The sequence below is a fragment of the Lepisosteus oculatus genome, chromosome 3, assembly GCF_040954835.1.
Source record: "Lepisosteus oculatus isolate fLepOcu1 chromosome 3, fLepOcu1.hap2, whole genome shotgun sequence".
NCBI classification, from domain to species: domain Eukaryota; kingdom Metazoa; phylum Chordata; class Actinopteri; order Semionotiformes; family Lepisosteidae; genus Lepisosteus; species Lepisosteus oculatus.
In genome coordinates, this window is record NC_090698.1 from 38,575,647 (window position 1) to 38,593,462 (window position 17,816).

At 34.9% G+C, this 17,816-nt stretch overlaps 1 protein-coding gene across 4 annotated transcripts in view; it reads left to right on the top strand.

The window, feature by feature from the left end:
- The window catches only part of arl15a (ADP-ribosylation factor-like 15a), a 232,326-nt gene extending 217,731 nt beyond the window's left edge, over positions 1-14,595 (top strand). For 2 of the 4 annotated variants that reach the window (XM_015365070.2, XM_015365061.2), the window contains exon 5: positions 4,884-6,833. In XM_015365070.2, coding sequence (XP_015220556.1) covers positions 4,884-5,036 — 153 coding nt within the window. In that variant the 3' untranslated portion in view covers positions 5,037-6,833. Of the gene's footprint in view, positions 1-4,883; positions 6,834-14,011 lie in introns of those variants that run through there. The other 2 variants (XM_069187152.1, XM_015365078.2) reach the window with 2 other exon arrangements.
- The last annotated feature ends 3,221 nt before the right edge of the window (positions 14,596-17,816 follow it).

Sequence of the window (17,816 nt, forward strand, 5' to 3'; positions counted from 1 at the left end):
TGCTTTAAAATACAGGAGTCTGTGAATCTACATCTTTTGCTTTTCAGAACAGAAAACATTTTCCTCTTTTATTATGTGAATGAAGAAATGACCACCACTGAAATTGACTGCATTTTCACATTGTCTTTAAGTTAATTGAAATGAGTGTACCTGTTGATGTTTCTGGTGGATGTGATAAAGTAGTCTAATGGTAAAAGTATGATTCCTGAAATGGGCAAGGTGTAGTTCACTATTCAGCAGAGCTGTTCCCATGTTCTGACAGATTGCCAGTGCAGGCCCTCAGACCTCCAGAAGAGGGCCTGTGACAGACAGTGAATGGAAGGTCTGGTAGGCTCATATTACCCAGACAGATTTGTTAACACTGTTTGGGTCTGCTCAGCTTTCCACAGACCCTCAGGCTAACACCACTGATGTGATTTAATCTGTCATTAAACCCCTGTAACACTATAATCAAGACACAGTTTAGAACTGAAGACTCCTCCAGAAAAAAGAAGTTGTATCCTCTGATTCACTGTTGTGGTCATTCAGAATCACATAACTATAAATCATTCATCACAATTTAAAGGTAGACAACTATGCTTCTTTGGAGAGCACTGGCTTTGTTAAAATCCCTTTATTTCACATTCAGTGCCATGTGTTATGTTCTGTTATAAATACTCTATTTAAAGGTCAAAAGTGGATGGTTTCCGTGGATATTAGTACACATTATCTGTTAAAATGTGAAGTTTTTACTGTTTCTGCTTCCTAATCAAATAACAACTTTATTTTTTATGAATATATATGGCTCAGTAAAGGTGGATAACCACATTTTCTCTGACATGCACCTGTCTAGAATATATATAAGTTTTAATAGCTGTGATAAAAAATAATGAAAATGCTACAGCTACAGTAGTATAATGCTACTATTTTTTTAATAATTCCAATATTTTGGAAACTCTAGTACCATACAGAATCAACACAGTGGAATCTACACAGTGGAAGCTGCTTCACTTTAAAAAAAAAGGTATTTCACGCACAACAGGAATTAAATCAATCAAAAAGGGCAGATAATTTGAGAAGGTGATTTTAATTAACTCAAAATTAGTTGTCAAATCTGGTCAAATTGTGGGTCCTCTTTTGCTAGATTATTCTTGCTAAACACGATGTATTTTAAAGTAATTCTATTTTGCATTTCATCCATAAACTTTTACACTTGAAAGGCTCTGCCTAGTTTAATCATTTTACACAACGACACCATGTTTTTCTGTGTTTCATCACAACAATTTGCAAGTGACATACTGTATAAAGGCATTGTCTTTCTTGATGATGGTTAGCCTTATAAGGTGTTTGCTTGATTAAATAATACAAATGTGTTTCATGATTTTGGAAGAAACTCAGATATCCTTACAAAATTTAACTGAATGAACTCTAGAGGAATGTACATTTTAAGGCTGGGAGTAAGGTACTCAAATCCAAGCACATGGCAATGAATTGGTGAGACGTGCCAGACTAGGACTCACTAGAAGTGGTGTTCATGTCCCAGTTATGCTGATTGCAATTTTTGTCCTGCCTATTGAAGGTCAAAGGTGAGAGTTCTTTGTCAGTGTCTAGAGTCAAGGGTGAAACTCCCCATAAATCACAAAGTCTTTGAGAAGCTTTGATGAAATATGGTGGTAGGCTTAGTCATGGAGTTTCTTGCTTCCAAAAATGTGGACAGTGCTAGTGCTGTCCTAAGGTTTAAGGTCAAGGTCATCTAGAAGCTCTTTTGTCCTTTGTACTGTTGTTATTTCAATTAAGTCACAATCAGCAAGGCTTTTTTCTAAATGTCATTATCACCACTTATTTGATTCTCCAAAGATCAAGAAGTCTTTTTAACATTAATTTTATTTACATATTTTAAAACAATGTGTATCTGGGCTCACAACCAGACAGTGTATTTGTATGACCTGTTATTTAGGATGTTAGTGTGGTTGTTTCTACACCTTAAAACTCTATGAATTTTCCTGTTCGCTCATCCTTGTGAGAATTAAATCACGCACCATAGACTATTAAGGTTATAATCTGGATTACAACACAAAATGCTTGATTCGTGGTTTGTTTTTTCATTAGCTGCAAAGTTACATTTTTTGGAACTGTCATTGCAGAAATATATAAATAACGTTTTGGACAACACAAGTTGAATGAATTTCTGCTTATTTCCTAATCGCATATTGTAGCCAGTTTAAAACATTGGAAGTTCCCCAGTGTAGACCTTTTTCTTTTTCTATGTGTTTTGTGGCTCTGGTTATACAACTGGGGAAATTAACATTTTCCCAGTACACTCTTGCTGAAACAAAGGAATGCACAAATTGGCAACAACTACTATAATTAGAGGGGCAAGAACATTTTCATTTCAGTTTACAAAATAATTTTCTGTTTTTAAAAATCCATTTATTCAGAAAATTCTGACATTTAATATCTTTGGGACCTTAAAAAAACTCTGGCGTGTGGTAAGGCTTGCAAAACCCTAAAATATATTGTGCTTATATTTGATGTTATTCCACTGCAGCTTAAAATTAACTGATGCATTTTATAAACACAAATAATCTGATTTCATGCATAACAGAGCAAACAAGTTTCATGTGATATAGAGAATGACAAAAACATTTCCAGTGTACACAAAAAGCCAAGTCAGAAACAAGGATCAGCCAAATGAAGATGCAACATCAGCCAAAAGGGCAGAGTTAGTAAAACAGATCAGTACTATAAAGATGTACTATAATGTGGTTTGGTTAATTAAGGCACAATTCAAGCTAACTTGGGTCCTGTTCTTATTACTTTGAGCTGCCAAGTTTGGATTTATGAATGAAAGGGGAATGAAGTCGCCCCAGATTGGGCCTTATTTAACAAAGCCATGTTTAAATGTCACGTCATTATTTGGCTGAATCCTGTCCCTTACTTGGCTGTATCTGTACATGGAAAATGATCAGATATCATTGAACAATAACAATATCAGTGATCTTGGAACAATGAATTCCAAGAGTGGTCTTTTTTCATCTTAAAAAAAGGCAGCATTTGTCTCATTTGCTCACAATTCCCTTTGCCAGAAGTGCATTAGCATTTAAACTGTGGCCCTGAGAATTAGGATATTAAGAACATTGACCCTATCACCCCAATTGTAGGCCTCTCCGACTACGAGTGTCAATTCACTTCTAACACTACACTTTCCATTACTAAAAACAACATTTTTTAAATAATTTCTCAAAATATCACAAAAGACATGAAGGATCCCATGGCACTGTTTGTAAGAGTAGAAATATTAACTGTGGTAGTCCTGATAACTTCCATTCTGGACTTGTACTATCTAGCCTTCCTAATCAAGTGATTCAATTAGTGAAGCAACTTCTCACTTCTCTTCCTGAATTGCTGTGATGGTGGGCTGTTATGCGTCACATTGATGGGAGCTGTACTTCAGGGATGGGCAAAGTGGGTCTCTTCCAACATGTTTGGTTGAATACAATAAATTATTTTATTATTTTTATTAGCAAAGGTGAAAGGCTTAATACATAGTTTGGTATGTGGTTAATGTGATATAAATGTCATTTGGAATACTTTAGGCATTATTTCAGTTTTGGACTATAGTTAATTTCTGACTCCTCTCAATCTCCTTTTTTAAAAAAAAGGTTGAATTTGAATGAATAAATTAGAAAGGTTATAAAGAAGGAGACTTTATAAGTGAGAAAAGTATTTTACTTCAAGAGCTGTGTTATTTCAGGTGTTTGTTTCTCCATGTATGAGTCAAGACCGTGAAGTGAAGGTGCAAAAGAAATATAAGCACTTCATTTTAAGATGTTTAATGTGCTACATTTGACTTGAGGAATCATGACAGAAAAAAAATGACAATGTAAAAAGTTGGTATATTATGTATTTATTTGACAGATGCTTTTACTGAAAGTATACCCATAACTTCGCAGTCTACTTGACGTATCTTGCATTAAGTGTAGAAGTGTAGAACAGTAGTGCCCCACCCAGGATCTAAACCCACTACCTTCCAACTGCTGCTACGTGTTAGCATGAATCATTTTCACTTTGTCATACAGCCTTAAATCCATTCATATAATTAAATTGGTTGTTTCTATGATAAACTTGGAATATCCATGTCTCATACTGGTATTTAATAGCTACTTCTGGCATATAGTTTATTTTCCTCAATAATGCAAGTAGTATTTTGAGTGCTGACTGAAATGAAGTAATACAGCATATAGCTTAAAAATAACTCACAGTTCTCCAATTTAAAATGGTGAGATTAAGCAAACATATTGTAGAAGTACTGTTTTCTCATTAGATTAATAGTATGCAACAGATGGTTTTGTTTTTCCCCTCATTGTAATGAACTGCCAACACATTAAAATAAATCAGGCACTAAAATTAAAGCCAATACAATTCTTATAATCAACTGCTAATAACAAAGTCAACTGCCAAGAATGTACATTACATGCTATGTATTTTTTTTGCCTTTTTTTGTTTTATATTCTTTTCAAGATTAGGTGTGAGTTTTTAGTGTTTTATTTTTTGTATGTCCCCACTGAATTTGATAAACATATGCGCTGTATACTTAGCTATATGTAACATTAATTTACAGTGTATGGAAAACTAATTGGAGCAACAAGTGCTCTTTCACTACATTTCTGCTAGATAGTCTGAAGCCTTTGGTCTGTGGGAATGTCAGTCCCATTTCATTTCACAAGCACAAGATTCATCACCGTGGATTGAAAGTAGAAACAATCTGCCAAGCTTGTCACCAAATAAAACAATACATTGGCTTCGTCAGCCTTATTAGTGCTGACACAAGTTTGGAAGGTGGCCTGTAAGAACAAAAAAAGGAGCATTTTTTAAATATGGCTTTTTTCTCTCTCTTCCTCTAGATTAAGAAGTATTTTGAATTGGAACCCCTGGCAAGAGGAAAACGATGGATTCTGGACCCTAGTTCAGTAGATAATATGGATTTAGTGAAAGAAAGTTTCAGCCACTTGATCAATCTACTGGAAGAAAAGGACTTGGAGCCTGGAAGAATATGAAATAAATGAATCCCTGAAGAGAAAAATAAAACACAACAAAACCAGAGACTGTCTTAGGAAACTTGGTGTTTCTCTGTACTGTATTGTGTCAGATGAAGGGTATGTTTCAATGGTATCTCTATCTGAGAAACAGATTACAAGTGCAGATTGCCACCTGCAATCATATCCTCTTGAAAGAATTTATTAAGTGGAGCTCCTATGAAAGAATTCAGCACAAGTTGAATCCGGGTGGCAAAATAAATTAAAAAATATAAATATACTAATTGGTTACTACTGTTTGTGCCATTTTACTGAACCAGTGTGGTAAAATAAATAGCTCAAAGGTAACTTGCACATTGCTACTAATTATTTTATATCTTAACACATACAGTATGCTTGATTTGTAGATTGACTGACAAGCATGGTTATCAAGTGCATTTATAAAATATCTTGATAACACAGAATGTTTTAGTAATTAACTTCTAGTCTAAAGCCTTATGTGATGTGCATAAAAATAATAAAATTTCAGTATGACTTTACAAAAAAGGCTTTACAAAACAAGACTAATCTGCTAGACTTCAGTCTTTTCAATTACCTTATCCCTGATCTACTGTAAGGAGCATGCAAATCATACTTATTTGGTGTTACATGTTATCGAGAAGGAAGGCTCTTACACATAAAATACTTAAAAAAGGATTATAGTATATCAATTTCTATACCACCACTTGAGAAATATCTTGAATTGCATGCTGCAGCACTGAAAGCAAAGCATGAAATGTAGAAAATGAATAACTGTTTTTTTAAAAAGAATGAAATTAAGGGATCCTCATTTTCAGCCAATGACAATGTACAGTATATTGTAGATAGGAAGTTGCCAGAATTGATGTTTTAAACAACATTGTTAGGTATGTCTGTTGGTTTTTTGAAGATGGAACTTTCAGATGGAAAGGGTTGATGGTCTTTTTCTAGTGCTGTAAATTCTCTTCTGTCCACTCATATGGAGCATTCAACTGAAGTGTAAGACCAAAAAATGTCAAGTCTTATGTTGACTTAAGTCTGTAAATGCATAATGGGCTATTTTAATATGTGATCCATTTCTTTTTTATAAACGTTCATTATCTTTTGAAAAAAGTCAACTTTAGACTTGAGTATTAAGACTCTGTGGTATGTGGTGTTCAGCATTTGGCTAAATTACTTCTGTGTGTGTGATCGTGGTGGCAGAATAAAAACACTATCAATCAGCAGCCACAACAGCTGTTTTTGACAAGTCCCTGTCTGACGCTTAATGCCTTCCAACTGTCAGAGACTTCCCCTCCCTGTCTGCCACCTCTGTCTTGTTGCTCTCATTCATGCGCTTGTACTTCTAACACTTTGCAATTGTGTTCACAATTTCTCCCTGTTTTTCTGCATTTTTCATAATTTCTTCACCTCTCCATTTTATGTGCCAGAGGTGTCTCAAAGTGCTTAGTGCAAAACTATTTTAATAAAATTCTGTGATAACTGAAACTTCTTTTTAGAGTATTGCTTGGTGTATTTTTGTCGTATTTATAGAACCTACTAAATTTTTATACCCTTTTAGCCAATTCAGCTGCCTTTTTTGTAATTCAATTATAATATCAGGAATTTGTACATTTATTATAGGTCATCTTGTTTGTTGAAGGGCAAAAGCCTGTGTTTGTACTTGGAAAAAAAAATCTGTATTTAACAGTTTGCTCAGTTGGGTGGAATACCAACAGTCATTCACAAGTTATACTGTGTATATGTGTGATTTATACGTGATTTCCGCTGTCCAGTACTGACAATAAAGGCTGAATAGAGGAGGAGTGTCTTTGCGATTACTTTTGCCTTGTTTGTTAATTGGAGATATCAGATGAATGCAGAAATGCCCTTTCAACTAATTTTTAACAGATTGCATTTCTGTATCCTGTTATCTGTTCCAATTTGAAGTCTCCCAGATGGATACACGTTGTGTCTAAAATCACAAGACTTTCCGTATATTTAATCTCTTATTTTCCCTGTCTTTGTGTTTATTAAGTGATCAAGTTTAAAGGAGTAAAAAGATACTTTGATATCTTTTTAATAGTTCAGTTTGCAAAACAATGGCTTTTGTGATGTGTCTATAGTCCAAGTTGTGCTTTTGCAAAAATAAAGACTTGTTCTTGCATGAACATGTCAAAAAATCTTTTATCATTAAAAGATTAACATTCTATATTCAGATACCTTGTTATAGGGTCAGTGTGAGAAATACAAGATTTTATGGCAAACAGGATGGGCCAGTCATCCTTTTTTAATATGAATTTATTTTATTTTATTTTATTGTAAAAAATCTAAAATGTAGGTAGATCACATGTGAACTAGTGCTGAACATGTATGAAAGCAATGTTTTTTAGAAACAAATGTTTCTGCAGCTGGGTATGTCACAATCTTCAGTTAATTATGGATATGGCCAGCAGCCATATCACCCTGCAACTCACAACTGGCAACCCACTGAAGCTAAGCAGGTGTGAGCCTGGTCAGTACCTGGATGGGAGACCTCCTGGGAAAAACTAAGGTTGCTGCTGGAAGAGGTGTTAGTGGGGCCAGCAGGGGGCGCTCACCCTGCGGTCCATGTGGGTCCTAATGCCCCAGTACAGTGACGGGGACACTATACTGTAAACAGGCGCCGTCCTTCGGATGAGACGTAAAACCGAGGTCCTGACTCTCTGTGGTCATTAAAAATCCCAGGGCGCTTCTCGAAAAGAGTAGGGGTGTAACCCCGGTGTCCTGGCCAAATTTCCCCCCTGGCCTTTACCCCATCATGGCCTCCTAATAATCCCCCTCTATGAATTGGCTACATTACTCTGCTCTCCTCCCCACTGATAGCTGATGTGTGGTGAGCGTTCTGGCGCACTATGCATGCCGTCGCATCATCCAGGTGGATGCTGCACATTGGTGGTGGTGTAGGGGAGTCCCCATTACCTGTAAAGCGCTTTGAGTGGAGTGTCCAGAAAAGCGCTATATAAGTGTAAGCAATTATTATTATTATAACCTTTGGTCAATTGACCAAACAATTGATTGAAATGCTATATTTTAAGGTGAAAACAACATGACAGGGTCTAATTAATCATTAAGTCCTACTGGACTAAAATGTCTTTTAATCTTTTTTTATTATATTGACTGATGTCAGTTAAAAATCACTTACACAGCAAATAGAAATAAGTAACTGAAAATACAAGTATTCCTCATAACAATTTGTATGGTAAAAAGCAGAAAGTGTTTAGAATCCATTTCTCCATATTGATTGAAATTGTCTGAATGTATAGAAGAATCACACAGAAAAAAGAACAAAGTATTCTTGACAATGGTATTTTCATGAGTTAGCACAATGAATCATTGCCAAAGCATGTAGGATGCTGTAGTTTGGCAATTTTGAATTTCACTCTCTACCTAGCCACCTGCCATATCACCCTGCAGCTCTCAACTGGCTACCCATCGAAGTTAAGCAGGGTTGTGCCAGGTCAGTACCTGGATGGGAGACCTGCTGGGAAGCTATGGTTGCTGCTGGAAGTGGTGTAAGTGGGACCAGAGGCAGGCGCCCACCCCGCGGTTGGTATGGGTACTAATGCCCCAGTATAGTGGTAGGGACACTATATTGTAGTGGGCACCGTCTTTCGGATGAGATGTTAAACCGAGGTCCTGACCCTCAGTGGTCATTAAAGATCCCCGGGCATTTCTCGATAAGAGTAGGGAGTTCTCCTGGTAACCAGGCCAAATTCCTCCACCCCCCTCTGCCTTTACCGTGGCCAAATTGTCTCCATGTACTGTATGATTGGCTTCCACTTGGCCCTGCGATGGACTGCCGCCCTGTACGGGGTGTACCCTGCCTTGCGCTTGTTGCTTGCCAGGTAGACTCCGGCCTCCCATAACACTGTATGGTATGACATGACATTCTACCTAGTTATCCTGCCAAAATGTATGAATTACAATGGAAAATTCCTTACAGTAAAGGGGCTATTTTCTTGTACCCTAAAGACTATTAGTACCCTTCAACCTGTTTGGATATCCTTTTATTTGTTAGATAACAAATCTAAAATATATTTTTTTAAAACGATTACTCTCAAAATACTGAATTACTGGGGAGAAAATGACAATATTTTTTCCTTTGAAAGTGAATTGTTAAATTAAAACAATTTTAATATGGTTTTAATTTTTTGTGCATTCCTTATTATCTGGACTCATGCAGTGGTAGAATGTGTGTTGGAAGTGAAACCAAGAGCTACCATCTGTGTAAAAGTTGACATGGGGGTTAGAGTGATGTTTTCTTCATTCCTTTATTGTTGCAGGTAAGTCAATTGAGAATAAATTCTCACTTAAAACAGTAACATCCCACCCCCGATAGGACAAATCTCCAATCTACCATTCTAATCACTACTCCATGCTGCTGCTAATTATTATGACATTTATGGTGAATTGAAAAAGAAAATGGGCATGTATGTGTGCATGCATTGAGTCAGGACTCTAATTGTTCCCACAGGTTATCTGTCAGTTGTGATAAGGGACTCTAATAAGCCTATTGCAAGGGAATGTCTCCAGTGATTTGCTCACCAGACTTCAGTGGAGTCTGGGATATACAGGATGGCAGGTTATCCATTTCTGTGAGTATGCAAAAGCTTTTGCCCTGCCTCTTGGTTGATGTGTTGAAAATGTGGTACTGTTTTCAATGTGATAGCTGTGAGATATTCCTGTGATGCCTATAGTCACCTAAGGAGCTGATAACAAAAGGTGCTTGCAACTACTGAGTTAGAATCTGTTTTTATCTTGCTTTAAGTCCTTCAGTAACCCCAGTTCGATTGTTCCATTTCATTTTCAAAAGACAAACTAAGCATAAAAAAAGGTAAGAAGTGTAGCAATACTAGTCAAATTTAAGATTGGTCAAATGTAAACAGAAAAGCTAGAGAACTTTAAAGTACATGTGTACATCTGCAACATTTAGGCAATTTGTGTCTCATTAATGAATTCTGCAATTAATTGTCCCTTAATAAAAGATTTTTCATACAGATTGCTGTTATGTTATTGTCCTTAATTTGACATTAATTATGTTAATATTTTTTTAAATTAAGCCTTGTTCATAATAATACTTAAGCAGTTGCTAGTTATGTGACCTGCAGGAAATTCAGTATAGCCAGCTGTGGAAAGACATTACAGGGATTCTGAAAGGGATAACACTGAGTCAGAAAGGTTTCTCTGTAGCTCAATGAATTGTTTTTAAAAATATCAGTTCCCTCAGGCCTAAGCATCTAATCACAATTACACAGTTTATTTTACTAGTTTTCTATTACTTTTTATGCAGAAAGGTTATATTTATGGTGTTCCCCAGTTATCTTACTGTAGGTTCTCACTTTTAAATGTGATATTTACTTATATAATATTTAGGTATCTCATATATATACATTTCTGGTGTCTAAAGAACAACATCCACAATTCAATTGAACCTGAAAGGCATAAATCTGGGAAGTATTAACCTGCCCATTTCTCCAGCAATGTGAATTCTAAATTGATGATCTAAGACAATGCAAATGTAGCTGTAGGAGACCTAAACGTTTATCTGTCTCCAGAGTCAAATACCACTATTAAAGTATCTCACTCTCTACTCTGTATAAAACTCTTCACTGGTTATATCAGGCATATTACATATGTATTGAGACAGAGACAGGGATCTCAATTTATCACTTTACATATGAAAAAAGCATACAGTATCTGTTTTTACTGAGCTCCTAATGCTAAAATTTTAAGATATGATATACACTTGTAATGTCATACATATCAAATGCAAATTTGAAAAAAAAGATCTGTTTTTAATTAACCAGATGTTGTTATGGATGTGTTAGACAGAAGAGTGAGGTTGTTATTCTTCTGTATATGACAGAGAAGAGAGAGAATTTCATAATAACATTAAAAGCATCAGGGATACTTTTATGGTTAGGCAGGTAATGGCAGAAATATGTTGAGATGAGGAGATCATAAATGAAGCATTTAATCAACTTCAGATATTAAGAGTAAGCAATCTTTTCTAATTAGCATTTTTTAGCTTTTCTTTTTAAATGTACCGTATTACATATATTTTCCTAGTACAATGCTGAACCTGTTAATTCAGATTTGAACTTGTATATTTTTCAAACCACTTATGAAGACTTGATATACTTTTTAAAATATATCTACAGCTAATTAGTAAAACACAATTAGAAATAATATTGTGTGTTTTTCTGGGCAACACCTTGTTAACATTCAATCTTCAAAGAATCTTCTTGGCTTTTTCTACCTGCTGGATTTTGTTGTTAGAGATTGTTGACTAAATCTAGCAGCACAACAGATGTTTTTCTAAAGTACAGCTGGTACTAATGATCCTGTTTCTATCATCAGGGCCAGTTTTACACTTACAGACACTCACAGTGAGGGGTCACCCTCTTGGAATTCTTTAAGCAGAGTCAGTACTGTACCATAAGGAAGTACTTTAGGGGTCCTGGAATTAAAAATAAACACATAACAAAAACATCAAGAACTCAACATGCTGAATTAATTTTGATATAAGGTCAGATACTTCTGAGCAAGTCAATACTGTCCTGCCATTTTTGGGCACTACGAGGAAATTAACAATAAATATGCTGATGGTTTATGACATTTCCTGTGCATGGTAACACCCCTCTGTTGTTTCAATCCTTTGAGAGCTAGAAGAGATGTGAGCTACAATAAAATACAGGGACACATCCAAAGCATTTCATAGGCACTTTACTATGTACTGTACCTGTGTCTCCCATAGGATTTTATTTTTGTTATGTATGAAGGTCACACAAAGACTAATGACATTTTTGTTTCTCAATAAAAAACAAATGTCTATCAAGAACAACTCTTTACTAACTGCTTATTGGATTTATTAATTCATATTTTAATTGTATTTTCACACTTGTAAAAGCTACCTACAGAATTTTGTGAAATTCTAAAATGCTGCATATATGTATTTTAAGATGAATATGTTTTTCAAAACGTGAATGATTAAACTGACAGCTTCTGAGGGTTAGATACATTTCAGTAAATGTCAACAAAAATTAAAGGGCCAAAATTGAAATCTGTTATTTGCATAAGTATACAGTCCACTTTCCTCCTTGCCCGGCTGCTTAGTTTATGCAGTTCCTGGATGCATTCAATGTCTTATTGATTGACTTCACCATGCTCCAAGAGATTTTAAGGGTCTTTAAAAGGTTTTATGCCTTTTCCCATGTGTTGTTTTGAAAGTTTCTTGGTGTTCATGGTTGAATCTTTGCTTGAAATTCACTACCTGACTGAGAGACCTTACAGATGTGTATTTAATCTCAGAGCCATTATTAACAAAACAATTCATAATTGTCCTTTCCATTTATTTTTAAGTTTCTCAATGCCTTTCATATTGTTTCTCTCTCCTTATGTTTTCAGAAATGAAAATGAAAGCTTTTCATTACTCAGCCTTATCATTCGAAATTAGAAATCATTAGAAGTCAGATATTGAAATTCTGAAGACCTTGTACTGAGACTGAGAAGATTAAGGTCCTTTATCTTACTTTTTCCTTAAACTTTTAAATGAGTCTTGTTGCAGTTTACTGGACTTTCTCTAATGGTTCTTGAGCCCTTTTTTAAGAAATGTATGCAGTATTTGAGAAATGTGATATAACTAATTAATTGTACAGATTAAACATAACCTCTCTTGACTTGTATTCAACACTTTTCTGTGTAGCCAAGCAAACTATTTGTTTTTTATTGCTTCATTGAGTAGCCTAAATGCTGACAGCAATAAAATAATAACAGCACTAGGTCCTTTTCCAAACTCCTATGGTTATAATTGTGTTATATTAAGTATTGTTATTATAACTATGTATTTCTTACCTTTATTTATAATTACCAACATCAAATTTCATTTGCTATGTATCTTTTGTTTCCAGTAATCTGACTCCTCTCATTTTGTTTAGTCTAAACTGAATAATTGGTTTCACTGTTACAATTGCTTTATGAAAGAAAAAACAGTATGTTCACAGCCAATACCATTCATCTGTTCTGGACTAATTCTGCTTTTCTGGAAGGGATGAACACCTACCTAGAAACCAATTATTCATCTTCTTTTACAAGTGAATATTTGTGGCTGAAGCAAATATTTTTTAAAGAAAACCACACAGGTTTAAATCCATTGTTATGTGACCACAGTAAATTTATGTTTATGAATGTGTAATTGAGATTCATCTTGAGAGGTTCAATTAAGTTCTAAGCTAATCGGATTGAAGAAAAAAAACAAGAACATATGAATAGAGGAAGGATACAAATAAAAGGAATCAATACGGCCCATCTTTCTTGTTTTCTTGCCAGTAACTTATAGATCCAAAGGCCTCATACAGCCTTTTGTTAAGGGATCCCAAGCAACATGATTCAACAGTGTACCTCAGTTATTTATTCTAGACACCCACAATCCTTTGCATGAAAATGTCTTCTGTTTTCTGTGTTAAAAAATACACTGAACTTGTATTCAGACAAGAATATACTGATTTTGCTTTAGAATGTTTAAAATGTAATGCTAAATCATCTTTAAACTAGCTGAATATTCAAATCAGCTGAAAGATGGGAAGAATTGGGACAAATTTTCACTCTTTCTCTTTCTTTCTGGAATCTCACCACTCAGCAGTTGCAGTCACTGTTCCATGACACAAATTCATCAGTCATTGCATTCTTTGCAAACACTGATTCTAGGTCAACGAAGCAAAAAAATAGTTTTTAATATATTAATTACAACATATTTATATGTACATTCAAATATATATATATACTGTACGTATATACTGTATAAGGCCCTGATTTGATTCCAGACCTGGTTGGCCATCTGTGTGGAGTCTGCATGATCTTCCTGTGTACGTTAGAGTTTGTTCCATGTATTTCAGTTTCTCCCCAAAGTTCAAACACTTGCAGGATTGTTTTGATAAGCTGTTTTAAATTGTTCCCAGCAGGTTTCCATCCCTGGACCCCATGAGGAAGGGAGTTAAGCACCTCCTCTCATTACTCTACCATGTGAAGGATGTATTTTGTGAATCTGAGCCCTGTGTGCTTCAAAGTGAGTAGGTTGCATACTGTATATACTGTATATAAATTTTAATCTACTGGTGGATGATGGCCTCCCTAAGAGTTACATTCTTCAGCTATCCTCATCCAACTGGATATATAAATATAGTACATATATTGTGTATAATTACTTTTTTATTGTTTACATATAAATAATTAAATGTATTTATTTACACTGAACTTTATTACATTTCCACTTGTCATATTGTTAATTATGGCAAATTCCACTAGGTTAATTTTGTCAGGGGCTCAAAGTAATCTAAAAAATGATTCTGTTGCTGTCATCACTGACATTGTTTAAGGCCAAGAATTTAACTAGTTACTGTTTTATGGACTGATTCCAAAATAGCAATATTTTTTTCTGCAACGCAGTGACCAAATTGTACTCAGTATTTGAAATGAGATCACTGTGCTTCACATTCCATTTTATTGTTTAAAATAACATCCTTTGATTAAAATCTGTAAATTATCTTATCTTTTTCTTTTATATTGCTTCACTTTGATTGGAAGACATAAATCATGTTTCAAATAAATAAGTATTCAGCTTCAGTGTTTTCCATTGTATACTTTATTTTCTGCTACCTGCATGCAACACCTTGCACTTACCTATAGTACATTCAATATCAGCTATCATGTTTTTGCTCAGTCCTGAATTTGGTCTAAGACTTATTTCTCTTGTAGTTTCCGCAGTGTTCACCAATCCTCATATTTTGATATAATCAGTTATTCTGACTAGTTTGCTAACTATACCAGAATGTAGATCAGTGTTAAAATTAGGAACAGTGGTTCTAATGCAGACCCCTGAGGTACACCACTTATCCCAATATTAACAATTATCACTTATGTGTACCATCTATTCATCAGTTATTAACGTAAGTACATACTGTATATTATCTAGAATTCTTCTAATTGAAATGTGGGAATTTCAATTATGAGATTAAACCATTAAAACCATTCTAAAACTCAAAATAATACCATATATGGTCTTCTTGTATTATTTTCTTTCAATGGGTGGTACTCCTGTCTGTGAGTATCAATATGCCTACTTATAATGAAGGAACATATCAACCAGACGGATTCTGTGTAGTCATATTCAATGGCTTTTGATGTCCCAGCTCTGGGTGAACAATTTCAAACCTTTAACAGTTTCCCATATATTGTACAGTGCCTGTCAGTTAGAAACAAAAGTAAAATTTTGGATATCAAAATTTCAATTGCTGCTTATAATGGACTACAAACCATTAATAATTATTTATCAGGTAACTGGGATTTAAATGTTAAACCTTTAGTTTTCATGTTAATATCACTATCTCTAATTCATGTGTGCTATAGTATGTACTGTAAAAAAAATAGATAAATGGTGTCCTGCAGATGGTGTGGACAGTTTTATTTGGTCGTGTTCATGGTCTCTTTTTAAATAAAAAATACAATTGAACAGGCACAGTCTGCATTGTGGAGAAAGGAAAACATTCAGCAAAACTGCACAGCAAAAACAAATAATCTTTCATCAACAATTAAGAAATGTTTGGGCTAAAGTATATAAAAAGTAAGGTGAAAAAGTGCAGATGTTTTCATTACACAGTGACTATCCTGACCACTTATGCTAATTCTTAATAAAATATTGTGTGTTTTTGCAGTTCTTTTTTGTCACTGTATTGAGAGGAAGCCTCTTTCCATCTGAGTGCATTTTGATCTTGTTCAGTAATTGAATGACTGTGCCATTTATAGTTCTGGTAAAATGGATTTTAAACTATTTGGAAATATCTCTTTAAGTCATTTCCATGATAGGTGGCAGGGTTGCACAGTTGTTAACATTACTGTCTGTTCTGCTCCAGTGTCCTCCCACAGTCCCAAGATACACTGGTTGCTTAATTCTGGGAAAACTGATCCTCATGTAAGTGTGTGCATATTTATGTGTGTCCTGTGATGGATTCCTGTCTGGTATTAAAAGGGATGGAAAAAATTCGATCATAGGTATTTTCCTTTAATTTTTACTTGTGTTCGGTTATGAAAAAGCCACAAGTTTAAGACTCAGTAAGTATTGACGATAACCCAAGAGACTGATGGCAGTGAAGTGGTTACCATTGCTATTTTGCAGTGTTGGGACCCTAGGTTCAATTCTGGACATGGGGCTTTGTAGGCTCTGGCCATGTAGGTTAATTGGCTTCTGTAAATTAGTAAATCTGTAAATCACTGTATCCTTGAATTGAGTAAGTGGTTTTAGAAAATAATAATGTGATGTTATTATTCAAGTGACAGAAAAGCTAAGACAAAATCTTAACAGTCCATCACATACAGTACACTGAAAAGATAATTTAATTAATAACATACAGTACATACAGTATCACATAATGTGCTGCATTCTCATAATATTGAGGTTAAGTTGCAATTTTGAAGGATTAGAAACAACCTGCAATAGAATCAGTTTAAAAAACAAAGTCACATTCGCTGACAAGTCAGTGGAACACTTTGTATCACTTCTGCTCTGGTTTGTATTGCGTCCAGAAAGGCCAGTGCATAAATGGAAGAAAAGATCAAATTGTTTGAGTAATGATGGGTTCAACATGCACATTTTCAGATTTAGAAAATCACAACTGACACTTTGAACAATGTTTTTTTTTTCGTGGTATAAAAACATACATGAAAATGTGCACAAGTCTTATTTACTGTTTTTTCCATTGCAAAGCTATTTGACCTTTAAGAGACGCAACTACTGAAAAGTGAATAACAGGAAAAGGTCGATCATAAACATCTCCTTTATGCTTTATTTAAAACTTTGAGACCAATTAAACCTACACTATGAAGATCGTGTGCCAAGATTTGTAGGTAGACATACTGTACCATTCAATACAAACTGTTTACAAGAGGAGTGGAAAAGAGTCACAATGATGACACTATGTGAGCTGATTTTAGAAAAAACACAAATGCTTTCAAATATGACAGCTTTTGCATTCCGTCTATAAATGATATTATCCTGATTAAAAATCCTTAGTTGTTGACAGTCTGTTGCCGGCTACGTGGTCGAAAGTAAAGTGAAAGAAATAGTGCCCAGGTTTGGTTGCCATTCAGGCAATAAAAGTTATGATATCAGGTTCAAAACAATATTTATAAAAATAGGTTAGAGCCAAAGAGATTCCATGAAAAGAAGTAAAAACATTTATTAGGGTGCAAGCCGTTATTTCATGTTACAAGTTATCAAGGCTTAAATTAGTTGACTCCAAACAGCCAGATGTAATTTTTTGGATGTATACTAAGGATGCCTCTAAAAGGTCAGTTCATTAAGCAGTGACAAAGGGTCAGTGCATAGTCAAGCTCTGTGATTATCTGCTTGATGCCCAAGTCTTGTGATGTAACCCACATAATCAAGCACAGAACAAAGCAGCCATATTTAGTTGCTTCAATACAATATATACCATATTAGATTACTGTGCGGTAGCACCATTAATACCCCAATATTCTTTCTCATCCTCTCTGCTCATGATTTCTAGTACCAAGTTCTAACATCCTCTCATTCTCCTCCTTTGTTCACTGTTGATGTAATCAGCTACCTGTTAAAATAAGAAATGTATAATTTATGAAGGCTTTCCTGCTCCTCCTCAGAACTTGCACTTTTGGACTAGCCCTGTGCATCCTAAGATCATATTGGATCATATTTGAAACATACTGTATAGTGCCTTTAGAAAGTATACG